We start from the raw sequence: 27,000 nt of genomic DNA, 5'->3' as shown, positions 1-27,000 counted from the left end.
CAGAAGAATTTAAAATTAATAATCTTTTTTTTTTTTCATTTTTAATGTCTTAAACTGCAAACTGGGGTTTTCATAATACCTTTTTTAAAGATAGTGTTATACTCAAAATTGTTAATAAAGTGTAAGAACGTCAAATTGGTTCCTGACCAAAATATTACAGGAAATGTGTAATGAAATATGTATTTATCCCAACATTCCTCTGGTATTTCCTTTTTTGAAACTTGGCTACATCCATCCAGAACATCTTTGAAATTATACAGTGAAAGAGATAAAAGATGGAGAATGATTTATAGTTTATAGAGCACATTAAATCACTTACTATCATCCATTTTATCATTTTAAAACATTTCCAGTACATGTTTCTCTGGCTGAAATCTCTTTCTATTATTGAAAGGAACTCCCTTAAGTTTGTTGTTGATATTTTTCTGTGTACATTGTTTATTTAAAACAAACAATTAACACAGAAATACAAACAGTTGAAGTCATTTGTAATGTAAAAACCCAAATGTACTATTTTCGGGTTTTTTCTCCAAGATAAATTTCCTCGACGTCATGACGTCAGACATTGAACTCCGTTAACCGGAAGAGAAGTGTCGCTGTGTGTGTTTTCATGTTTACATTTGGGGCACCGCGTCAAAATGAATCCCCCGATGATCATCTCGACCAGCTCCGTGTCGACAACAAAGAGTAAGACCGTGTGAACCCGCCGGCATCTTTACTGCGCTGCTGAACAGAAAGCAGAGCCGCTGAAATGTGCTCAGTTAGCTGTTAGCTGCACACGTTAGAGAAGTCTGTGACACAGCAGAGAGTCCCCTTTGATTCAGTTTAAGTCCGTTTAAAGCCGTTGAGCTGTCTGTCAGTAAAATGCAGAATGACTTTCGCTTGCTATGTCATAAGCACGTTTGCTAACAGACAGTTTTCAGGTAGCAGGTTGCTCAGGTTTCCAGTTTCTGATTACAAATATAATCCTTTATTATGAAGTCCACTCGATACGTTTGATGGCATATTCTGAGCGTTTTAGCTGCAAGGCTCTCACACTTCGTTCTTAGCTGCAGAGACAGGTGTGACACAGTTATGTTACCACAAGTGCAGGGACAGTGTCTTTGCTGGAGCTCTCCAGTCCTGTTGTGTCAGTTAACATAGTTTCCAGTTAAGTGAAAAACTGCTGCAAACATACAAATTAAAGATGCAAAGTGCTGTTAGCCTTTCTGCGAACAGTGTAGTAAACATAGAACAATGTAGAACTGGAGAGATCAGATCAGTATCATTTAATCTAGCTGTGTGAGTCAGGACCAAACCACTGTTGATCCAAATGTCAGACATACACACCAAACTCTATCATCCCAAAGCTGGGATACTTGTAACAGCAGCACTGTACAGGCCCTCTATTATACTACTATATAATAAAGTGCCATCACTCATTTCATTTATCGTATTCAGTCAGTATTAAAATATAGAATGTTATTTCCCCTACATGCACCTAATAAGCTAGCTCACAAGTGTTTTCACTTTTCAACAATGAAAAAACAAATCTGTATTGTACATGTGCAGGGAAACGAGAGGCAGAGCGTTCGGTTAACTGGACGGCGGAGGAAACTCAGGTGCTCCTCTGCGCCTGGAGCGATGAGCGAGTCCAGAAGACTTTGGCTGAAAACCTCAGAAACCGGCATGTCTTCAAACACCTCTCAGCTCGCATGAGTGAAATGGGTTTCTCTCGGAGTCCCCACCAGTGCCGGCTTCGAGTCAAAACTCTCAAGGCTAACTACGTGAGAGCCAAACTGCAGAGAAGCATGGACAGCTCGCAGCCGTGCACTTTTAAATACTTTGCCGAGATGGATGCGGTGCTGGGCCGAAGGACAGGGGGAGGGGAAGGAGGGTCTCATTTTGTTTCACACCAACAGGTGTCAGAGGGCCACTTTGACTCCACTGATGGGACAGGGAGTTTTACCTCGGATTTAAATTCCAGTACAAACATAAGTGGACACCATTGTGGCTCTCTGGGGAATTCAATGAGGCAAAATTTAAGCTCTTTAGAGGAGAGAGCAGGCTGTCAGCTGGACTCTGAGGTAAAGGTAGAGCACAGAGAAGAGTCGGTGGATGAGTTAGAGTACAGCGACACGGGATTCTCACAGCATCCGAGGGACAGGCACCACGAAGTTTATCTGGAGACAGCCATCCACCCGAATATTAACGGTATGTACTGTTACTGAAATAATAATGTAAACAAGACACATTTATCTTATTTTAGGAGCTAAAGTCAAGAAGATTTTTACATTTTGTTTAAACAGTACGGGTCGGAGATAGATCCTCAAAATTTTATCTGGATATTTCAAGAAGATTTGTGATAATGGTTTTAACAATGTAGGGAAAAAATGCTTTATTGATTCTTGTAGCTTGCAGGCCACAGCACTTCGAAGCGTCAGTAAATGAAGGGCATTTTTCATCCTTCTTTTGCAGTACTGCTACTGATGGCGATGCTCAGTAGAGTAATTACTTTTGGTCACACATCACCACCTACTATATCGTCCTTTATAGCCTGGTTGTGTTGGTGTTTTGCTTTTGCCTCAGATGTTTTGCCTCGAGTGTGTTATTTCCCTGCATATTTTGCAGTGTCGTGCTTTATTTGAGGTCAGTTAAGTAGCTAAATATTTAGTTTCTAAATCATCAATGAAAGCAGACATGTTGCTCTCAGTGTCAGATATGCCTGGGCTTGGGAAGGCTATATAAATGATGTTGCAGCGTGACACTTTTAAATGTCAAGTAATCATTCATCCCAGTATTATCGTTGATGACATATGGCACAGCTGTGGTGTGATAGACCCAGAAAGGGCTAAAGAATCACCAGGATTTGAAATGAGAGATGCTTTGTTCCAGATACGTCGGAACTTGGATGTTGAATGTGGGAGTGACATTCTTGAGTTAGTGGGTTCCATAAAAAGCGAGAACATATTTTTTTTGGTTCTTAGCAATATGGAGTCTTTCAGGTATCACTAGCAATAAAGCATGATACTTTTTTTTTTTTTGCTCTTCGAAAGTGTCCGAAAAAAGCCTGTAGCTGTGTTTGCTCTGTTCTAAGCCCCTCCCACCAGACATGCGCAGCAGTTTGTGCTTCAAATGATGCTAATTCAAGTCTTCAAATGAGGTTTTAACCTCCTTGGTGAAATTCCTCGACTACATAACTCTTTATATTCTATTATATTTTTCCCATGTGGTATTATTGTTGTACTCTGACCTGAACAGGTCTGGAAAGCCTCTTTCTACAGGCTCAAAACATAAAGCTTTGAGGAGGAGAAGGACACTTGTTCCCTCTGAGTGCACTTGAGTTATAACAGGCTGAATGTTTAAAGTTGAGACAGACTTCATGCTAATAACCAAACAATTGTGAAAATATTTGTGGTCTATTAATCAATCCTGTCATTAATAACACCATGCATGTATTGTTTTATATCCTGATTTGCAGGTACAACAGTGGAAAATAGCTCAAGCACTCCTTCTCCACATTTGGTCCTACCTCTGCCTGCTCCTCCTGCTCCCACTCTTACCCAGTCCACTGCTTCTCCTCTCCCAGCACCTCCAGATATAAACCCCAACATCCTCCCTGCCTCTGCCGACCATCACCCTGCACCTTCCTGTCTCGAACCTGTCCTTAAGCACCTGTCAGAGTGCTTCCAGCAGCTGGTCTCTGAGACCCGGAGCTTGCTGGTGCAGCTGGAGAGTCAAAGGCAGGAGCACGCCCGATGGCACCAGGAGCTCCTGGCCCAGTGGCTGCAAAGGGAGGAACGGCGGCAGAGGGAGACGGCTGAGAGGGAGGAGAGGAGGGAGAAAGCTCGCATGGAGCACGAGATTAGAGTCCTGGAGCTCCTCACCAATCTGAGCAAACAGCAGGGGTGTAGCTGTGAGGGCAGCCGGACTTTAGCAGGGGGACAGGCTGCTCCAAACCATACTAACAAAGACAGGAGATAGGAGTTTTACAGTGGCTGACCCAAAGTGCGGACTGATATTTCTTCTCAGGTGGACACAAATAACATTAGCAATGAGGCAAGCTCCCACAGTCAGGCCAGCCCGAATCCTGAGTGGGAGATTTTAGTTGAGCCAAGTGCACAGATACCCCCCCCCCCACTTCCAAAAAAAAAGAAGCGGAAAGTCTGTGAGAATAATATGACTGCTACTGTTACTTTGACATTTAAAGGCCCAGAAATCCAAAAAAGAGGAAACTACAGTTGAAGTGTAAAAGAGGAATTTCTTCTTGTTTTTGCAGTCACATTGCTGAGGGGATTTCTGCGATGTCAGTGAATTTCGCCAAATGTTACAGAGTTGTTTTAATCACAGAAATTAAAAGTGTATATTTTTCAACCAGTTTCGACTGAAATGTGTTTTTCACAAGTGACTTGTTTCAGTTATTTATCGCAACTGTTGAGCCAAAGTAAGAATCAGTCGGCATCATCTTCAGCATGTTTGGGTTCAGTGGGGGCGTCCTTGGATCTAGATCAAAGCTTAACTGTTCATACAAATAACCTCTCTTACTTTTGAAGCAATGTGAACCAACCTTGAAACAACAACAGCAAAATCAAATCAAAATATTTAAGTCAGTGTACAGGATTATATGTGTGTGTGAATTGTAGTATTAATAGAAATTTTCCAACATACCACATTAAAAAGTGACTCCTGTTTCTAATCCAGATGAAAATGATAAACAGATGAATAATTAAATCACAGCTTTTGCAATAACTGTGCAATAAGTTGCAAGTATGAGATGTTGTCCATGCTGTGTGACAGCACATCAGATCTCCATTCATATCAAACTTGCTTCTGTTACATGAAAAAGTCATTAAAAATAAACAGCATTGACAGCTTAGCGGTAATAGATGACCATAACAGACTAAAGTCAAAGGGCAGATGCGATGAGAGAGTCGCAGGTTTGATTCCTTCAGTGTTTACTCAGTTTGTCCCTGCGGTCCATTAGCAGGATGCAGGGCTGTGACCTGGCTGCTTCAGTGGGGGGGGCGACAGAAAGAGGCAAACAGTTTACTGTACATTCCTGACGCCTGTGTTTGATGCTCAGTGTTGAAGCTATTTTGGGAAACTAGCACAAACATACAGTGAAGTCTGTTTATTTACGTCTCCGCGGGAACATTTCATACCCAGCATGTCAGCCTGGATGTTACCCCCGCTAAGACCTTTAGCGCAGCTCCGAGACTCCAGGCTTCGAGTTTCTTCGTTGCTGTATCAAACGAGCTACACCTGAGCAGTCCTTTGCTGCGATGGTGTATATTGTCTTCCTGCAACACTCGGCAATTTTCTCACACTCATGGGAGACATTTTTATTAAACCTCCAGGCTGTGGCTCGCTCCATGCTGATTCTTACCTGAATAGACAAACTGGAAATTTTTCACTCAGGCATTCAGCATTGTCTACCCTGAAGGGGTGTGAACAAGTTAAAATGAAAAAGCCCCACTTCCTTTTGACATGTATGAACCAGATTGTAATCAATACTGGTTTGGCTGGGAAAACCCAACCACTGGAATACTTACTGATGATATCTTCCTTATTGTAAACGGATAAAGTGAAACAAAAACTGCCAAAACAAACAGACCCATCCCACCTGTCTGTTAAAACCTGATGTTTGTGTTAATAAAGAATAAGCCACACCCATCTGTGGACTAGCATGACCCACCATTACATTATAATCCTGCTGCATAATCCCCAATAAGTGAACTTAATTAAGAACATTTATAGGTCTTATTGCTCGTTTTTATCCAACACAACTTCCTTGTGACCTTTATTCTTTGTCATCAGTATAAAAGCATACGCTCTGTGATAACTGAGCCACAGGCTATGATGATATATTCTTACAGATGAACGGGTAGTTTCACACACTATGGACAAGTAGTAGTGTCTATTGTACTTCATATAAGTATGTGTGTGTATATTCTTCGTTTTGGAAATTTTTAAAAGTTGCATTTAAAGGAAACACTGTATATTTGACTATTACGTCCTAAATACCAAATCTAACATATAACCATGTAAATATTTCCGACTACATCGCAGGATTCGTAACGTGTTGCAGACCACCCAGATCCTCACGTTCACCTTCTCATTACTAAATTTCCATCTCTTGGGCCAAAGCAGACCTTCGTGCATGTGAAGCTGCACAAACTGTCACACTAATAAAGCACCTGGTTGGTTGTGGTCACATGATGTAAAAAATATGAAAATAAAGTCTAGTTTTCTCTCGTGCTCCTTAACAGGACAGCCTCTAATCTCATCTGCTTTCCTCTTTGTCACAGAGCAGGCCTTCATAAAACACACAAACAACTTATTCAAAGGTTGTTTTCTTGGTGATTTATTTCATTTTTATTGCAGTTTACAGCATGAGGAACAAATGCGCCCCAAATACATGGAAGTTTCAGTTAAATAAAAACCAACTGAGCATTACTTCCTGCATTTCATTTGTGCCTCGTGGTCTTCCCCACAGTGACTTCAAGCCTGATCTCTATGCAGTCATTTAAGCGAGAGAAAAGCCAGATTAGTGCATATACATAAATCTGCGCTAATCCTGGATTACGTAATACAAGTGGATGTTGATGAGATTTGGGATGATTTGCTGTTATTGTACCAGGGCTTATTACTCTGTTCTGACATGTGGAGAAAGTCATCCAGTACAGATTTCTCAGACTAAACTATCAATCAGTGCATCATCTTTGCATGACTCATGGTTCTGTATGTTCATCGGCCTGACTGCAGGGAGAAATGTAATCAGCCTGCTGTTGTTTAAAGCTTATAGGAACATTAAGGAAGCTTCTGAACAAATAAATATCAGTCAAAAATCAGTTTTGTTAGACGATAACATATTTTCTGCAGATATAAGGGAAGAAAATGAGTCATTTAAAGGTTCACTTGTACCGTGCTCCCAATTCTGCCTCCAGTCGGGCTTTCATTGATGCAAAAAAATTTGTATTTAATTGATGTGTCTAGTTGGACCAAAGAGTAATAACTAAAAATACAATATTAGAATACACTTACAATGGCCCCTCTATCTCATAAGAGAGAACACGGCGGCATTGCCAAGATTAGAGTTTGCCAGAGAACACAGCATCAAAGGATTTAATACAGTTGTCACTTAACGATTGTGGTTTGCATGTTTATTTCATTTAATACGGATCCATTTTTCCCCTTTTTTTTTTTCAAAGAAATCTAATATAGCAGCTTTCCACATAATAATGCAAACCAAAATGTTTAATTTTGCTACAAAAGGCAGCTTCCTTTTATGTCTCACCCACTTAGAAACAGTTGTCATCTTGAGTTGTGTGGACAAATAAGAGAGCGCCAGTGCTGGTTTGAGGAGCTAAACGGGACTTTTTGTATGACTGAAGACAAAAAAAAAAGCAGCTGGAAAGTTCAGTTTCTTCCTGCTTCTACAATTCTTTATTTCTACTAATAAAGTCCTATAATTTAATCAGGACAGTACAGGTAGCCCAAGTTTAGTCATTTCTTTATTACTGTAATTGTTGTCACATAGAGTTTGAAACTAGGGATTGCAGTTTGAGTTGGTGGGTTTGACAGTAGATGGACTCAATTATCATGCTGGGTTCACTGTGTTGAGACTACAGGTGTGATAACAGCACAAAAACAACGCAAAATAAGGATCGGATCCAAAATATGGGCTTTTATTCTTTAATAGTGGATTAGAAAAGATTATGTCAAGTGTACCAGAGTTCCCAGTTTGACCCAGTGGCCAAATTATCATCCAGAAAATTTCAAGCAGTCTGACGTCAGCATTCGATGGAGTGTTATGAACATTTTTTAGCAATAATCAGTGTGTGGCCCCCACACACTGAATCTTTCTGATTATTTAACCTCCTGAATTTTTCTCACTCTCTACTATAAATGTTAATAATAATAATAATAATAATAATAATAATACTAATAATGGATTGGATTTATATAGCGCTTTTCAAGGCACCCAAAGCGCTTTACAATGCCACTAATGACTTTGGTCCTCCTCTATGACGAAATGTTACCATGCTAACAGCTAAACTATGAGAGTAAACACTGTGAACGCTGCTGTGTGGCGCTTTTTCAAAGTCTCCATTCTGTATTTAGTACTTGAACAAAATTTGGTGACTGCTGGGTTACACATGGACGACATATGTTGAACGTAACATTGGAGCTGAATAGATAAAATTATTTACACCGGTTCTAAATAAAATGTTTCTTGTTTTTTAAGTTTTCTGTTTAGCCACTTATTTATTGTATTAATCTTTTCTTTCTTTCTTTCTTTCTTTTTTTTTTTTTCTGTATTTTACTTGTGTTTTTTAAAGGTCTAACTAAGAATGTCACAACGGGACTGAACGGACTCACGCGCAGGCTCTAGGTCTTGAAAGCACAAGAGTCTTTATTATGATGCACCAGGTGATTATTTACAAAAGTGAGGGGAAAGCCGGGCTCCGGGGGTCCACACACGAACGGGAAAGACACGCACACTCTCCGTCCACTCCTCCTCACACTCCACTCACTCGGGTAACACAGGGGTAGGTCCAGGGAATCTGTACACAGAGACACGAATGGGTAGTTAGGTAAATCGCTATGAAACACTTCTGAAGTCATTGAGCTGGGGTTACACTGACGAGGGTCGGCAACGGTCCAGCGACGAGAAACACAGGGCTGCCGTCTTATAAAGGAGCTGGATCACTCGTGATGAGCCACAGGTGCGTGGGCCAAGGGCAGGAGCCCGCAGGTAAGCTCCGCCCAGGCAGAGGGAGGAGGGAAAGAGGGGAAAGGAGAGAGCAGGAAAAAAATAAAAAAAGGAATACATGTAGCCGTACTGAGCCGACCGGGTAGGCACAGGGACCCTGACAAAGAATGGGCTTTGCTGATTAAAGCTATAAATTCATGTTCACCAGAGCCAAGTAAGTCAAAGTAAGTCAGTTCCCTTTAGTGGTTTTCACACTTTTCTCTATATAAAAACTCTATAAAAACAAAAAATAATTTTTAAAAAGAAGTTTTTGTAAATACAATATCAATGGTATATATGTTCTGCGTTATAACACTACATTCTTTCATTATTTTGAAAGGGAAGCAGCTTTTGCTAATAAAATGTTAGCATTGTGATTGTCCTGCTGCTGCTGGGTTCATACCTGAAATTGAATGCTGTAAATTTGCTTGTAGTATTTTTTTTTTCTTTACTGAAATCAAAACCCTTGAAAACCCACGATAAACATGAAACACCATCTATCTAGGAAAAACAACTGAAGTTAGCAGATGTTTAAATGTGTATGTTTAGGCACCAGATGTGTAACTGGATGGACAGACTGGGACTTCTTTGGTGTCTTTACCGTGTTTATTGTCTTCTTTAGATGTTGCCATTCTAACATGGTAACCATTACAAGTTCTAAACATGAGTATGCTAGAGCTGTCATCATTAGTGTGCTAAAGTTACAGCTGCAGCTCAAAGCAGAAGCAAATTTAATAAAAAAAAAAATTGCTTGCATTACTCATTTCATAAAATCAGTGAGCTCATGGATTCAATAAAAACAACCTAAAACAAACCCTTAAAGTCACTTTCAGAATTACACCATAATCATAGCCCTGCATAAAATTAATCTAATGTTGTTTTTAATTGTTTAGTTTTTTATTGATGCGTAAACTTCTTGGTTGGAATCTTTACTCGTCTCTATTTAAATATGCTCCCGTTTCTAGAACCACAGTCCATATTATCCGGAGTTTCCTTTGAAAGGGAATGGCTTCATCGGAAATTTCTGTAAATACAGCAAAGCTAAAATGAGAAAGGGAAAGAGAAATGAAATTGAAAACAAGAGATGAGACCAGGCAGGGAGGGGGCGCTTCTCTTCTCTGATTGGCTGCCGCCTCTCCCTCGCTGTGAGGTCTTCAGGCTGCTCGCGGCTCCGGAGCTCAGACACGAGTGAATGCTGCAGAGGAGAGACAGAGTCAGCACTGCTTCATTTAGACGACTTGTTCTTGGAGCTGACTTGATCCCGTTGGCGCTGTGGAAGCGGGAATACACATTTTTTGTTCCCTTTCGCGTTTGCACCTGAATAATGGTGCACTGAGTGTCCGGAGCCAGGAGGAACTGCTGGGATTGACCGTCTGCTCTGCGCGCATGTGAAAGGAAAAATCAGAGGTTGTTTTCGCTTATTTTCAGAGGAGAGATACCAAAGAGTTTGTACCTGGATTACGGCTTGTTGAGGTGAGTTGTGCGTGTTTACAGCCGCACAGTTTTTTGGTTGTTGAATGTTATTCTGCAGACCCGACGTGTCCAAAATGCGCGCAGGTGGTGAAAGAGCGCACTTTATTTCCAGCCAAACGTGAATCTGAATGAGTTGATGCTTTGCGACTCTATTCCTAAATGATCTGTGAATATCAACATTGCACTTTGGTTTTGTTGTGTTCCTTTAGCACCTTTTCCCCAATATTAGTGCGCCTATATTGACTTTATCCTACTATTACAAAAAACAACCGTGGGCAGTAATACCCAAATTGACAGGCTTTACTAAGGAGCTATTTCTGGATTTTTAATTTTGCTTAATTGACCCAAAGACCTGCCCCAAAAATTGGATTTCTGAAATCGGTGTCAATGGCGGGCTATTTTTAACCCCCACTACCTTCTGGCTAAGAGGATTCCTCTCTCCCTGCCTCTCCTTTGCGAGACGGTGAGGGATCAGTGAAGTTAATCCCGCATCTCTCCTGGGTCACCCTGGCCTGCTGCTCTTGGTTTTTCGTGCCACTGCTTTGTATTAGGAGCATGAGTTGGAGTTTCCTTAATGTGCTGACAAGGTAAATCCGTTTATTGGTTATTTGGCAGGACGCTAAAAATGTGAGAGTGCCTCCTGGAAGCCCTTGAATGAGTTATTGTTACTGCGGATTACATGTTTGCTACTGTACTCTGGAATCCCTGGGGTTGTGGTGGGATTTGCTTGATGTGAAGCAAATGCAGAAAAACAGATGCACTGGGGCGAAATGGGAAGTTTCCTCTCGTGAAATAAGGGTGCTGAGGCGGCAGGAGGGCTGCATTTCACACAAGTGGCCATTAAAAGGTAAATGTAATCACATGTACCTCAGCAGATCTTTGTGAATTATAAGCTGTCTTCATAGCTTCACCTTAGCTGTGTTTACAGACTGCTTCCTAAACCTGGGTCGCCTCTAGTTTTATAAGTTCAAAGATCAATAAGTAAGGAGCTAAAATTCAACAAAATATATGATGGAATATTTCATCTTATCACAGTCTTCTTTGCTACAGTTACAGCTGCCTGGTTGTCATGGGTATAATGGCTGAACAGGTTCAATATGGTTGAACTGTGACAGAAAACATGAAACTACTGTTTGAACAATGTTTAAATGTGAAGCAGGTCCTGATCCTGATGATCGGACCAACCAATCTGGCATCTTCTGAATTTCAAAAGATGATCTCAGTACTTGCAAACCAGACCAGTACACAGGAATCAGTGTTCACTCTTTCATCAAGAACAGACAGCCCTGCCATGGAGCTGCTGCTGACGTTTTAAGACTTTACCATCAGATCCTAAAGATTTGGAGTAAAATTCAGAAGTAGCAGCTGTAGGGGCACCGTTTCTGCTGTCAGGGGGTTCCCTCCGTGTTGGTGTCTGCAGCGGTGGAAGGATTCATGGCACTGCTGAGGACCGATAAGGCCAGGTGACAGAGTCCCTTATGGAACCTGTGATTTTTACCACTCGGAGCAACAGCTGCAAACATCTCCCTCTCAGCTTATATCCCAGCACTCAACACTGGTGTGAAAACACTCAAGAGAGGTGACATAGCTGTTAGTGGCTGCACGTTATATGTTGATGTACTGCTGCTGGGTAGATGGAGGAGTGTGGCTCACCCTCTGATAGGACGTGTTTGCAGTTATAATAGTTCATACAATTTTAGCTCAGCCAGCAGGAATATCAGGGTCAAGGAGCTTTTTTAATGGCTGCTATTACATGTTAATCACACCAGTTATGGCTATGTTTTTGCTAACCTCCAAGAGCAAAAATGGCATGGCAAGTCACATTGACAAGTTAAGACCAAGACCATGAAATAACCCAGAGTTCTTGGAGTCTCTCTAACCTCGTCTCCTTATTTCTGAGATAATGTTTCCACATCACAGCCGTATCTGGTTTGTTTTGGTCCTACCTTTTCATTCCAGTGGTCTGGAACACTTACATTTTTGCTTCAAATTCCTGAACTTACTTTAATTTGAAGTACTGTTGACCACACTCTGGCTTCAAACAACACAACCAATGAGCCGGCCTTATTTAGATAACTTCCACTATTCCACTCCACTCTCCCGTGCCCAGCCACTCTGCAGCTATCTCTCACCCTCATTTCCTCGAGCCATGGATGAGTGAGATTCCTCATGCCTTTCAGTGTTTACACAGTGGGGGGAGGTGGGGGCTGTTGATTTACTGCCTTAAAGTGTCTTGGTGGCTGCATTGCGTTCCCTTTACTGCCATACTGTTGTACTTTGTGCCCGTTTTTCTTAAAAAGGGGGGGGAAATCCTTTTTTCTCTTCAGTATTTCATTTATGTGGGTCCCACTTTTCTGCCTCATTGCTGTTGCACATTTAAGGGTAACGACAGATCTCACTGCTTTATTGCATGACCTGTGTACTTCTAAATAGTCGTATGGACTGTCTGACTCCTGAGAAATTTCTCAGGTAGAGCACACTGGGGTGCCTAAACGGGGAACACGTCTGTTTCATTGAGTTCAGCTTAAGAACTATGGGAGTGAAGTGCGGAGGCTTTTTTTCTGTACGATCTCTGCACTGCTGATGGACTCTCATCACAAGCAGTCATTAAAAGCATGGGTAGGGTGGGAAGAGCCCCCGTCGCTTCTTTGATAGCCTGTGTTTTGAGAGAGCAGACTGCATCATTCTCCCTCTGGGGAGCAGCCCCACCCGTGCGTTTTGGCGACAAAATTACCTGCAAGCCCGCGTCATCGTTGGGTCTGCAGCCTGAAGGTAATCTCAAACGAATGCTGGAGTTTTGCTTCTTATATGACATTTGCCTGGGGAGGTTTTTTAAATGCTGACCCTCTGTGCTTCCAAATGTCCCCACGTGGCAAAGGGAAGAGAGAAAAATAACATTTTATTAAGCTTTCAGTGAGTCATGGCCTCCTGCACATTAACAATATATTATAAAAGTCCTTAAGTTTCATTTTTGGTCACTTCTTTCAGTTTGGAGAAATGTTGCAGGAGCAGCAGGTTATCACAAGGCAGTGCTGAGTCTGCGCTTTAACCAGCCTGTCGTCTTAGACACTCTGTCAAGTGATCATCTTTACTCTGATGTGTTTAAAAAGACAAAGATTGGCAAAGCTCAAAGTCTGTGGGTGTGCTCTTTCTCTCTCTTCAACCATCTTTTAACTGTTAAATGATTAGAAAAAAACCAAGAGTGTGAATTTCCTTCAGTTTTTAAATCCACTTTAAGCCCAAACCAGACTTCTTTTACACATCGAGGCAGATGGCTTTGCGCACAAACAACCAGTCAGGCTCTAATTAAAACCACCCATCCAACCTAAACAACCCCCAGCCCCTCTCACAGAGGCGAATTGTGGCATTTTGCTTGTTTATCTTCAGCTGCCGCCCCGGCCGGTGGCCAGGATAAACCAACAGCAACGTGCTAAGAGTTTGTTTTTGTCAGAGCCTGAGGACTCGACATGTGGTCCCCCTCAGCCTGCTACCACCACTCCTGCTACTACTACTACGACTGCACGTGACACCTGGAAGACATGTAAATCTCTCTGCCTCAGCTGTCAGAGCTTGCAAACATCATATGCTTTTTTTAGGATTCTGGTGAAGGCGACAGCTGGTGTGTGTGTGGGCGGGGTTATTATATTGCAGTTGATTGAAAGTGGCTCTAATCTGAGTAAAAAGGTAGTTGTAATGCTGCTAAAACGTCTTTTAAGAAGTGTTGAAAAAGAACAAGCAAGATCTCCAGACTGGAAAAATCGGAAGAATGTTCCAAAATAAGATTTCAAACACTCTGACCTGTATTTGCTGCTAGGCACAAATCCTGCTCTGATATGAGACCGAGAGATTAAGGAAAAGGACTCTGTACAGCATCTGATCTCACCGTGTCCTCGATGCATGTTTTTTTTTTTTCTTTCTTTGTATAAGAGACCACCTTTATCTTCAAAGAACCCCACCTGTCCCTGGCAGCATGAGATTAATCCAAATTGTGCTCGGAGACATCAGAGAGGACGAGTGATGTAAAAGTCCTGAAGCTCAGAACAACTTGTTGCAGTGTTATAGCTCACTATTAAACCCAGTTGTTGCACTGTCTTCTGAAAACAGGGCCTCTGTAAATTAATTCAAATCAAATCCCAAAACTCTGGTCATCAGATACTGGCAGAGATATCGCCTCAATTTTCCCTGCACGTTTGAATCTGTAAAGTTAATCTGCAAAGAAAAGTGGATCTGTGTGGCTGATGATTAATTCTTCACATTAGTCATTTAGAAAATAAATACACTTTCATATGGTCCATGATGCTCCCTTGCACATGATGATTTATCTTTTCTCTGTGCAGCAGACGTCTCTAACCTCAGTGGTTAGGAGAGCACACTTGAGATCAGGGTGTTGGCTGTTCAGATCCCAGCTGGGAAAAGTGAAAGACTCGTGTTCTCAGCACTAGATCACCTGCTGCTGTTGATGTGCCCTTCAGCTTAACCCCAGTGGAGCATTCATGGCTGCCTTGCGGACACTCTGCATCTGCGACATCTCTGAGAAACTGCAACTGTGCCCGTGCTGTATTGCTGCTAGAGAAAGAGCGCTTTGGCTCAGTAGAAAACCACAGTGGACTATTTGAAGATCCCAGAACTGAGTGAGGATAGCCCTTTTTCTCCCTCCATCACACTCGTGATGTCCCTCTCTTGTGGGGAAGCCACATGGTGCAGCAGATGCTCGGGCCGCTGTGCCCCGACTCCACACACGCACCATTCTCATGGAAATGGCCATGGTTGTCTGGCTGAATAATGGCTGTGGTGGGTGTGTGCACACGTGCATTATGGAGATGTGGAGGGCGTGTGTGAAAGAGGCAGACTCGGCTGGGTGGGAGCTTCGTGTGTGCTCATGAATAAATTGAATGTTTTGGTATCTGTGTCAGAGCAAACAGGACTGTGTCTTGTGATTTCTCCCCCCCCCCCCCCCTTTCTTTAATTCACCACTTGGTTGGATCAGCTGATGTTTTCCCTTTTTGTAAGACAGTCTGTAAATCAGGTTGCCTCCACAGGCCAACAAAACCTTAAACTCACTCGAACTGTTTGTGCCAGTGTGTGGGGCAGGTGCAATTTATACCTCCTGGCATCTCCTTCCCTGCCAGCGCTGCACTGCGTCAGCCTTGAAGGCTTCCTGGCTCGGCAGGCAGCCACGGGGCAGCATATTGTCAAGGCGGCAGGGGTGTGAAGGTATATGGAGGTGGGATTGTTGGACCTTGCACTAACCCCCCCTCCAACCCCCACCTCGCCACACACAAGTGTGAAAAGACTCATTGTGTTTCCTCAGCCGTAAGTCTGCCTGGCATGGGACGGAGCCAGGTTCAGAGGTCAGGAGGCTGGTAAACTGCAGAGGAACGTGTACGTGAGGGTTTTGTTCTCTTTGTGGAAGCTGACTTGAATTTTAAATGCGAGACTGAGGAGTTTTTAAAAATCATCCTCAGTTCTTTAACCCTCTCAGGCTCAAATTAAGTTTTTGTTGCTAATGCACAAAAGAATACCTGCAGTGGTACTTCTGAGTAAAAAAAACTCATAAAATATGTATGTGGGGTAATCAGGTTGTTAGCTTTTAACTGTTGCAAATCTGCAAGCCTGCCTTGAGAGTGTTAAAAGGGTATTTGACTGCTAGATCAACAAACCAAGACTTGTTGCTGTAGCAGTCGCAGGTAAGCTGCAGAATTTCTCACCTCTCCCTCTGACATGTCTGTGCTGCTGCTGACCTGCATGCACCTGGGGAGTTTTCCATGGAGGAAGTCATGAGGTGTATAACTGAACTGTTATTCCGTAAGTGAACTGCAAATTACTACTGGCAGCAGTGCTTAATGCACTCCTTTTTCATGCAAGAAAAAGCACCAAAGTTTTGGAATGTAAAATGTCAAAACAAATTTAAAAAGTAATGCAAAGTATAATTCAGTCCAGTGTTTATGGGAATAGGTTGATATGAATCCAGTTTGGGACAGTTTTGTTTCTCCTTCAGCTATGAAAAGGCAGATTTGACACCTAACCTCTCACTGCCTTTGCTCCAGAGAACACGTGTGCCCCTCTCTGTATCGTGTCCTGCCCTGCATAATGATCTATTCTGCCCTCTTCAACACACACAGTCTCCTTCTTGCTTTTAGTCACGCACATTCACATGGCAGGGTCGGAAGTTAACAGACAATGTGATCATACAATGTGCTTTCAGGATTAAAAAAGAAGTCTCTGGATTCTCCGGTGTGAGGATTCTCACAAGCTCTTACATGTTTTTAAGTGTGTTTTCCGTTTTATTTCTCTTCCAGCATAGATGCAGAGCTTCCTTTAATACCACCCGCTTAGGAGTTGAGTCAGAAGACCTTTTGAATTACTAATATTTTGTAATTATCTCATGAAAGCTTAAACCCTCGTTTGTTTTCAGTCGTTAGCGCCGGCATTAGATGTTGCTGCTTACTGGACTGGAGGTGATGCACATTATCTGCATAGTAATGTTGTGGTCATATAGAACAAAGGCCTAATCCTGTGAGGGTTAAGAGTTCAGCTTCCTGTAAAGCTTAGCGGGGTCAAAACTGAACAAACTGTCTGCCAGCTGTGTGTTCCTGTTATCTTGTCATCCAAATGACTCATAAGACTCCATCATCCTCGTGTCCTCTCCAACCCTAATTTTGTTTTTCAGCTCTTTTATTTCTTCTTTTCTCTCAGTCGTCCATTTGTACATCCAAATAAACTCAAACCACAAACCAGAAACCTTAAAAAGTCCAGAGGAGGAAAAGGGTGTCGACTGTGTCCAAACCATTTCCCAAACAAACCTTTTGCTGTCCGCGTTTGCGTCTGGGAGCTATTTCGGATCCGTCTGGACCTGCATCAGCAATCGTGGTTAAATATCTAAAAAGCACCGTCTCACTCTTCCTGTGTTTGTCCTCTTTGTTTGCACAGGACACGATGCCTCAGACACCACCATTCACAGGGCAGCTGAACAGTGGCAGCTATAACAAGAACCTGTACCAGACCAAGGAGGAAGGCTACCCCGGCCTTTATTATAATGATAACAACCTGGTGTCCGGGTCTCTGGAGGCCCTCATTCACCACTTGGTCCCAACTGTGGACTATCATCCAGATGTGAGTGTTGCATTGTGATGCTTTCAAATGCTAAATATATATTTTTAATTCAAGCTTTAAGAATCAAATCATAATTTTTGTTATTTAATAAATGTCTTTTATCTCAACAGAGGACATACATCTTCACCTTCCTGCTCAGTTCTCGCCTCTTCATCCATCCTTATGAACTGATGTCCAAAGTGTGTCACCTGTGCACGGAGCAGCAGCGGCTTGGCGATCCCCAAGCTGATAAGGTATGCTGGGGGGAACGGGGTTAAAAGCATGACTTCTATTTAAAAAAAAAAACACCATCACTGCTATGTTCAGTTTCGAACAATGGCATTAAAAGTCAGTGAAATATTGAGTTCTAACAGGACTCAAAAATCGTATTAAACTAGGATATTCTTTCACCCTTCCTAAGTACATATTTCACCTGCATTTTCAGATGAGAGTCAGGAAGATTGCTCCCAAAATCCTCCAGCTGCTGACAGAGTGGACAGAAACCTTCCCATATGACTTTAGGGATGAGAGGATGATGCGGAGCCTGAAAGAGCTGACCCACCGGCTTGCCAGCGGAGACGAGGTCAGTCTTTCTTCATTTCCACTCACCACGACACGCAGCAAAAGGGGTTTTCTAGATCAGTCAAGTAGCAAATGACCTGCTGATTAGATAATATGTTTAGTTTTAGGTGTTATCACCAATAGTGCAGTGCTGTTTAGTAGACTGCACGTGCAGTAAAGCTACAGGCGCAGGCAGATTTTTTGCAGATAGCAGCAGAGGGAGGTGGAGTGGGGGTATCTCTGGCAACAAAGCACTTTTGAGCCCGGATCGGTTGAGAGAGAAAAGCCCCATTGTTTATGGCCTAGGTGGGTTTTTTGTCATCCCTGCAGTGCTCCTTCTTAGGCAGCATTTGGATTGTTCCTCTGCAGCAGAGCTGAATGTCACCGGCTCAGTGCGCCTTTAGCCTTGCTGCAGCCTGTTTTTAGTAGGCTTGAACAGTTTTTTGTCCCGTACCCTCTGTTATCTTTGGGGTACGTGCTGACCCTCCGACTTTACACATTTAGATATAGAAACGTTGTTTTGACAAGCAGTGACTCATGCTATGTATGTTATGAAAGGAAGTGCTAGCATAAGCTAAAGTACTAGCAGGAGGCAAAATGGAAATTTAGAGGTGAAAGCCCCCCACGTGAACCATGACAGGTTAATATGTCTCTCAAATATGAGTGCTTGCACTTGGCAAGCACTCATATTTACAGAGCTTCGAAACTGCAGAGCTATGCTAATGTAGATCATTTGTCCTGTGGGACAGTTTGTTTCATGCAGGGATTCACTGAAAGATGTTTCCCTCATGATGATTATTAAAAAAAGGTCCCATGATGATTCGTCAAGTTTACTGTGCTTCGTAACTCGTGCTCCTATCCTTCCATGTCACCGTCTCATGTTCCCAGTTAAATTTTCTTTGGTCTGAACAATTAATGATATTAGTCCTCATCAGACTGGATTCTTCCAGTGCACGTGCTGATTGTTTGAGTCATTCCTTTTGCTCGGGAAAGTGGCACACACAAACTAAGTGTGTGTATTTTTGGATGTTTTAGTTGTTGCAGCAGCAGCTTGTCAGGACCAGATAGTGATGAAGAAGAGAAACCCCCCCCGCCCCCTCTTTAGCACTCAAGACAAGAAAAACACGCACCCCCACTTTTTTAATCAGGCTCCACAGGACTCATTGATGGTGCGAGGACAAGTATTGATCCTGACTTTATCTAGAAATCAATTCAACCTCACATGACACTTGGACACATTTATAGCTTTCCAGATCCTCCACCCACCCCCATGGAAACTTACCCAGGGTCGACAGCAGTACACACACTCATAGACATTCTTATAAACACGCACTGTTTTGACGGTCATGCAAACATCTTTTGATTTCACACTAGATTGGCTGCAGCTGGCGTTAACACCAAACCTCTGTGGATATTTTTGATAGTTGAAATTGATTCTAGCTTCGGGGGAAACAGGCATTAGGTGAAGATTCCCAGGAACTTTTACCTGAAATAATACCATGCTTGGTATATTTAACAAAAATAAAAATAAAAATGAGAGGTACTATTTGCTGCTAGTCAGTTAAGACCAAAATGAAACATTATCTCTACTGGCAAATAGAGTTAAACTAGATAAAGAGAAACCATTGGCACGCTATGGGTGAATTACGCAATAATGCACACTTTACTTTCAATTTCTTTTCCAAACGAGTCTATTTTAAGTCTGTTTTTAAATAATCTTTCCAGGAGTTCCCCTGCATATCCAGTACCTGCCTTTGTGTCCTTAGACCTTGCGGGAAATGTAGTTTATGAGATGTTATCAACTAGGAATGAACTTGTTGACTTAATAATTTCGTTGAGAAAGATTGATCGGGTTTACAATACAGCATGTTTTGTACTGACAAAGCAATAGTATCCGAATATCATGAAGATAAACTCAAATGTCATGTAAGCATGGTGTGCAAAGCCTGACCAACAACAGTCCTCTGAGTGAATCGTTCTCAGGGAAGCTTTGATGCCCCGGGTGCACACGTTGCACCAAATAAATGTTAGGGGAAAGGAGTCGAGTTGAACAGTTGTTTATTCATGTGTCCATAGATATTCCCCCCGTGGTGAGAAAGGATGACACCTTATTTTTGGTAGTGTGAACACCGCAGGACATTTCCAGGAAATACAGTTGTTTAAATTGTGGGAAGTGCTTCTCGGGATGGGGCTTTGAATAGATCTGATTTGGAGAAAGTGTGAAACAAAACTAAACATGAAGGCTCCAAATCAGGTTTGAAATTCAAAACATAAATGCTTTAGCATAAGCACGTCTGAAGTTTAGAGTTGGGTGCTGGTTCTTTGGCGAGTCAACCACAGTGCTCTGGGAAGAGAGTCCAGAATAGATGTCCTGAACATCTGGTCAGACTTATGTCCAGACCACACTCTGAACATTCCCAGACCTTGATCTCTGTAGTAAGACTGTCATTATGGACGTGGTTGGATATACAGGGAAGCTGCAGCTAAGGAAAAAAACTGACGCTGTGATCTCGATCTGAACTCGCTTACTGGTGCACAGTTCTTGACCTGAAAATGTGCAGTTTTTATTTTGCATGCTACGTTTTTATGGAAATTTTGATAGATTTTTAGTAGCTCTCACATGATTTAGACACACGAGGTGCCTGACATACCTGGAGAAACTGAATATTCAGATGGAGGCAGGTGTGCTTTGCACCATTGTGAAGTTGGTACTGCAAGAATCTTTGCATAAGAAGCTTAAACAGACAATGGGACCGATATCTTCATTGGCCACAACCATTGCATAGTGAAAATCTGATTCTGATTATTGCATGGTATCATATTGTAATTCACTCTCACCTCTAAACTGTGCATTGTATCAAAGATAACAAAGGAACTCAAAGGCAACAATGTTGGAGTATCAGTTTCTCCTGAATGGGGAGAATCAGTTTTCATCTATGTTCAACATTAACAAATACGACACCAGGCACCTTGAAATAATGCAAGCACACTTTTAAAAACTGGTTTTTATAAAAGACTAAATTCAAGTTCTAACATTAAAGACATGAAACCATGAAACATCTCACTTGTGTTAAACTCGATTCACTCGCACACGGATTATGCCGACTTCACAGATTAATGCTGAACACCAGGGAGGGTCTCGTTTAGTTGGCTGAGAGCTACTTCTGCCGCATCGTGACTTGGCACCATGCGCATGTTTGTAGTTTAAAACAATCCGGCCCAGTACACCTTTTACTCTGCTCATTAGTTCTGGTTGAATGAACGTCTAAAAACAGTCGGGCCTTTGCTTTGGGTCAGGTGGTGCTCCACAGGAAATGACACCAGTCAGCCAAGAATAACAGGACCTCTAGTGATATGATGGCATAACCCAGCCATGTGCTCAGAAGTGTCGACTTGCACTGAGCAGTCGTCTGCCACCTCAGGACCGCTGCCAGTGTTGACGGTGAAGGGAATCGCATGCCACTGCTAGGCTCACTCGGTCGTAACGCCAAAAGTTGGGGTGAGCAAATGTGACTTCCTCTGCTTAGAAATGAGACGCATGCCGTTGTCTCCAAGATCCGAGACTATATTTACCCGACCCTGGCCTGTCCTCTGTTTGTGGTGGGGACAGAAGCTACGGCAGATGGTTCACTGTGAAGTGGATTTTCACTGGTGGCATGTCTCGCTGTTGTCCAACTGTGCAGGAGCACGGTCAAGCATTAGCAGAGTTAATACAGTGTTTATCAGCCGGGTTTATTGCAGTGTGTGAGAGAGGACTGAGTGTAAGTGTGCAACTAATGAATCTTAATGTTTGTTTTGCAACAAATTCTTTCTTTTCCTGTTCAGACAATTTTTTTTTAAAAGTTTGGAACTAATTAATGTCTTCAAACTGTAAGCATCGATCTAGAAACAATTGGCAACTATCAAAAATCGGATTTTGGCATTTTTCACTGTTTGTTGAGAATCTACAGCACAGCACTCGTACATAAAACCTGATTTTTCTCTCTGCAGTTTCATTTTTCATTCTGGCAATCACCCCTTGCCAAAAACTGCAGTGTCCACAGAGCCACAGCTGATTGGCTGACACATGAATGTGTCTCTTCATGTGTCATTGCACCTATCACAGCCACATCACCCACAAACAGATGCATTAGTTGCGCCCTGGGAAGGGAATTTCAGAAAAAGGTCCCGCCTTGACTGTTTCCAGCAGAGCGATGAAAGCCCGCTCATTTTTATCCCCAATGTCTGAGTGCAGCACAGACTCGTCATACTTGATTGCTGTTTAGACATCCAGCCCTCCACATCCATTATAAAGCTTGGGTGTTCTTTCCCACCCCTGTTGAACTTGGTCTTGTTGTAGATCCCAGATTCTGGAGGCTGAATTGGCAGAAAGTTCAGAGATGAGAGATGTGGCCGTGAAGGGGTTCTTGGGATCATTCTGCCTTCTCATCATACACAAAATCAGATACACATGTTCTCTTTCCCTCGACCGGCCGTCTTATACAACTTCTATGCTAAAGTGGAGCAGAGAGGAAACTGTTATCTAATCGTGGCCTGTTTGAGTCACAGGAAAGTTTCAAAATAAGATGACCTCTCAGCCAGTAAGCCAAGAGTCCCCTGCCCTATTCCCCGTGAGCTGATGAGAATTATTAATAAACCTGGCAGGAAGAATTTTGTGTAACATTGTGATTGATATTGTAGTAAATGAAAAAAGGCTCATTTTTCTGCAATTTACACTTTGATGGCTGTTCTGTGGCTCTGGACTGTGAACTTGCATCTTTCATCACCTGCACCACCCTGAAACGCAAAACAAGCAAAGTTAAAGTACAAGGTTAAGAGTTGGGTGTTCTTTAATGTGAAAACAAGCTTCATATGATACCCAGTACTGTTTCTGAAGATGCTAGTAAAGCTAAAGTTCCTGGCAGATGGCATACTAACCTAAAACTGAGTTCCAGCAAACAGATTTCCTTCTTTCTCCTCACAGATTTACAGGAAGGCAGTCAGCCAGATGAGCCAGGGCCTCATCAGGAGGTTGACGGTGCTCAGCCAGTACGAGGAGGCGCTGGGCAAAATCAACGCCACTGCGGCTGAGAGGCTCACGGTTCTAAAAGCGAAGCCTCAGGCAGCCATACAGAGAGACCTGCTGTCTATCTGCAATGACCCCTTTACCGTCGCCCAGCAGCTCACACACATAGAGCTGGTAAGAGAAGCAGTTCTTAAAAATCTGTTTAAATGTCATTTATTTTGAAGTAAGCTCTAAATGTGACCTTCCAAGGAGCAGTCTGAAACCGCATCACTGAGACACACACAGAAGTCAAAGAGAAGCAGGCCAGATCGATATCAGAGAGGGCGACGCATGTCAGAGCAGGACCAGATCTCTGTGATGGACTGATAAATCAGTGTGGTGATTGATTGATTTGAAACAGTGCTGCTTAACCACAGTCATTACATATCAGCTAAATCAATGTGAAAAACAGGGTTTAATTGTTTTTTTTTTTACAAAGGTTCTAAAAAGGGAGATAAAATGTAGGCTTTAATGATGCGAGATAAGTCCCAAACTAACTTTGAACAAGTAGGGAAACCATCTGGTGACTAAACCTTTTACGGTCCTGGTGTGATGCAAACTGTTCGTGGATTCTCAGAGATTTTTCTTTCTCCCTTTTCAGGAAAGACTGAGTTACATCGGACCTGAAGAATTCGTCCAGGCTTTCGTCCACAAGGACCCTCTGGATAATGATAAGGTAATGACTGCATGCTTCAGAATACATCAGCAGATAAGAAAACACATACAGTAGTTATGCAATTTTTTTTTTTTTTTTTTGGCTGAAATCTGGTGTGTAGACTTGATTTGTCTCCGATGGCCTAGTTTCTCTTCCAGAAGGATGTTAAGTTTACACAGCGCAGTAACTGCCTGCTGCATGGGTCAAAGTGAGGGCAGGTTATTTGCAGACGTTAGCAGCAGACCACATATCCGCTCCCCTCACACACTCAATCACACCACAATTTCCTCAAATCATCCCAGTGTCTGGATTAGATGGGCATGCATGCACCCCATCTCCTAGCAACCACTACTGCCAAGGGTTTGCATTGGTAAGGTGTGTGTGTGTTTTGGGGCGGTGTGGTCTCTTTTCTGGCGTTTGGCTGCTAGGCAACGGGCCAGTTTTTTGGAAGCCAGGGTGATGGGGGTTAAGGCTGCCTTTGTTCTTTTAGGCTAGCTTGCCTCGTACCCCCAACGAGCCACTTGAAAACACGGGGATAACTCAGTCTGTCTGCATAAAAAGCGACATGTTCAGTGGCGGGAACTCGGCATGGGCGCGAGTGGCGTAAGGCTCGAGGAATGTGTGGAATTATATCAAGAGGAATCCACACAAAGAGCCAGCATGCGTAATGTGAATAACATTGACCGCTATTGTGCTTATAGATGAAAAGCAGGGGGAAGCTGAGTATTATTGGCTGCACAGGTCCACTCATTTATTTTTATTTTTTTAATTTGTTGAATCGATTGACATCGACTGGCTTTGCTTTTAACTTCAGTTCTAACTGAAGGTGGGTTTTCTTTGGTGTTTTTTTTCTGCAGAATTGCTTCAGTGATCACAAAAAGGCCAGCAACCTGGAGGCCTATGTCGACTGGTTCAACAGACTCAGTTATCTGGTGGCTACAGAGATCTGCATGGTAGGTAACAAACAGCAAGCCAAGCAGTAAACTTCACTGCTAATGAAGGCGGATTGTTGATGGTACACAACCACTGTTATCTTCATTAGGGATAAAATCGCAAGGTTAATTTTTCAGATAATTGTTTAGTGAATGAAGTACCCAAAGAAATGTTCACAGCTCAGTTTACACTAGATTCTTGCGTAATACATTAAAATATGGCCGAACCATAGGCTGTAAATAAAAGATGGACGTAGCTTTCATGTCCCAAAAGTCCAGCTGAAAGAGGAAGTTCCCTAAAACAAGGTTAAACAAGGCTGCGGTGTCTGGGACAGGCTAAATAAACACTTTTCATGCTTGTCAAATAAAATAAAGAAAGAAACAAAAACTCCCCGACAATGATTACAACCTTTTCGGGGAACAGCACTTCGCTGTTTGGTAAATGTGTTTGTTGGAAATAAAGCTGAGGCATAATGCAGTTTTTAATGTTCTCCATTTTGTTAACAGCCGGGGAAAAAGAAGCACCGAGCCCGAGTCATCGAGTTCTTCATCGACGTGGCGCGGGAATGCTTCAACATCGGCAACTTTAACTCCCTCATGGCCATCATATGTGAGTTGGAGTTCTCTTTTTTTCTCTCTGAGATAAAGTTTTGTTTCATTGCTGCACAAAACCTGAAGCGATTGTTCCCACAAGGTGATGCTTTGCACTTTCCTCATTCAGACGTGCACTCTGCACTTGCTTCCTCCTGTGTAGGCCTCTGCACAGAGCTTGTTGTCTTGTGGGCATCATCATAAATTTGATTAGTGCTATAAATTGCAGTTTGTTTGTTTTGTTCATGCTGCGGTGCAGTCGCCCCGTGGCAGTAACCTCTCCTGACATTGTCTCAGTTCATTTCCACCTTACGTAATTTTCTTCAGTTTAATATTATGAGTGAAACTTGGCAGCAGATGGAGCGGAGTTCATGCAGATAATTGTCTTGATGGAATTTGTTCTTTGGTCACTCAGACAGTTTTTCCCATGGCTTTCTGCTACGTCTGCTTGTACTTACAGAATCACTCTTATATAGTCACTGCAAAGTCTGCACATTGTAAAATACATTTATGAACCTATTGTCCCTACTTCCAGTGTCTGCGCTTTTGAAAAATAGCCCAAAAGGTATAAAATTGCAGGACAAAGAGTGTGAATTATCAAGCCAATAGTTGCTGAACTCGAGGCGTATCACTGATGGAGTTTCCATTCTTCACTCTGTACAATGGCTGAACTATAAGCATATTGTATCCTGGTCTTTTGAGGTTACTTTCAGTAGAGAAATTGATATTTCCGCCTCTTCTATGTAATTTCTCTCCACATTCTGCCCATTGTGGAGCAAACCCGGGTTGTACTAAACAGCTGCAGGGGTTAACGTGTCTCTAAAAACAAGATTAGTTTCGATAAATGTAACCAGGTTGATTCCAGATCAGAAATGAGAAAAACACTGAGGCCTAAGAGGTTAGAAGACTCTCTGAGTCTCGGAGGATTTAGAGGAGAACGTGTCTGGTCATCGGTGCCTGAGGGCGGGTGGAGAGTCTTTGCGTCCACTACAAACAGGGAGCGGACTCGGGACTGGAAGAGGGCATAAACCGGGCAGATGGTCAGCACTGACCAGAGAGTGTGAGCACACAGGGGAGGAGGGAGGGAGAGAGGGAGAAAGGGAGGAGAGGATATTGGAGTGCCAGCTGTCCTCTGTCCTCCCCAGAGACGGCGAGGAAGAGAGCCACAGGCAAATCCTTCTACACCAGCCTCGTCTCCAGGGACACTGTGTTTGTGATGCTTTTAAAGGGTTATTACCCCCCAAAAGAGATCATTTACCATCAGCTGTGTCTCCGTGAGCAAATACATTTATTTTTTCAGGTCTTGAAATATCCAGATTTGGTTTTCCTTCCTGTCTAAACTGGATCAGAAAAGAAAAAGAAGGGCATTATTATCTAAACTACTGCATGGCTAGAATCGGCCTTGGAGTTAAGTGACCATTTAATTCATTAAAAAAACAACAAAAACCCCCAACTGTCAGTGTCTTCTTGTCATTGGCGACATTGTGACTGCGCTGAAAAGAAGAAGACATTAACGGTATAATAATCATCTCGTATGTGTCCCAGAGGGACCACTACAGCTAGCACCTGTCCTTCTTCACACTGGTCTCTTTGTGAGTGGATGGAGCCGTTTCCCAGGCAGCACACGTTCTGACACACAGCGTCACATGCCTCCGTGGTTCGGCCTGCATTCGCTTCCGTCCCTCGGTGCTGTGTAAAAGCCAAACTGTCTGCTGGGAATCAAAGTGAGTTCAGGGAGAACACGAGGCTTCGCGGTTTCGAGTTTTATATTTCTGTCTGTGAACCGGAGTTCTTTAGAGTACCCCAGGGCTGTTTTTGTGGTGTTGTTCTGCTCTGTTGGTGACCCTTCGCTGCCTGAACCTGCACCGGGCACACACAGAGGATTACCATATGGGAAGCAGAGTGCTGGGAGGGGAAA

The 27,000-nt window shown here is 42.8% G+C and overlaps 2 protein-coding genes across 2 annotated transcripts in view; both read left to right on the top strand.

Annotated features, from left to right (window-relative positions):
* Nucleotides 1-576: 576 nt before the first annotated feature.
* LOC308403477 (uncharacterized protein) lies at nt 577-4,345 on the top strand. The gene is made up of 3 exons (XM_080892933.1): nt 577-687; nt 1,552-2,193; nt 3,461-4,345. Exons 1-3 carry the CDS (start codon nt 639-641, stop codon nt 3,961-3,963), a joined length of 1,194 nt encoding a protein of 397 aa, XP_080749059.1. The 5' UTR covers nt 577-638; the 3' UTR covers nt 3,964-4,345.
* A 5,561-nt stretch (nt 4,346-9,906) lies between these two features.
* rasgef1ba (RasGEF domain family, member 1Ba) overlaps nt 9,907-27,000 on the top strand; it is a 28,717-nt gene continuing 11,623 nt past the window's right edge. Inside the window, exons 1-8 of the mRNA XM_080892934.1 lie at nt 9,907-10,207; nt 17,138-17,320; nt 17,431-17,553; nt 17,745-17,882; nt 22,824-23,039; nt 23,506-23,580; nt 24,417-24,512; nt 24,999-25,101. Coding sequence (XP_080749060.1) covers nt 17,144-17,320; nt 17,431-17,553; nt 17,745-17,882; nt 22,824-23,039; nt 23,506-23,580; nt 24,417-24,512; nt 24,999-25,101 — 928 coding nt within the window. The 5' untranslated portion in view covers nt 9,907-10,207; nt 17,138-17,143. The remainder of the gene's footprint in view (nt 10,208-17,137; nt 17,321-17,430; nt 17,554-17,744; nt 17,883-22,823; nt 23,040-23,505; nt 23,581-24,416; nt 24,513-24,998; nt 25,102-27,000) is intronic.

The sequence above is a fragment of the Rhamphochromis sp. 'chilingali' genome (assembly GCF_963969265.1).
Source record: "Rhamphochromis sp. 'chilingali' genome assembly, chromosome: 10".
Lineage (NCBI taxonomy): Eukaryota > Metazoa > Chordata > Actinopteri > Cichliformes > Cichlidae > Rhamphochromis > Rhamphochromis sp. 'chilingali'.
This window is presented reverse-complemented; position numbering and strand designations above follow the sequence as displayed.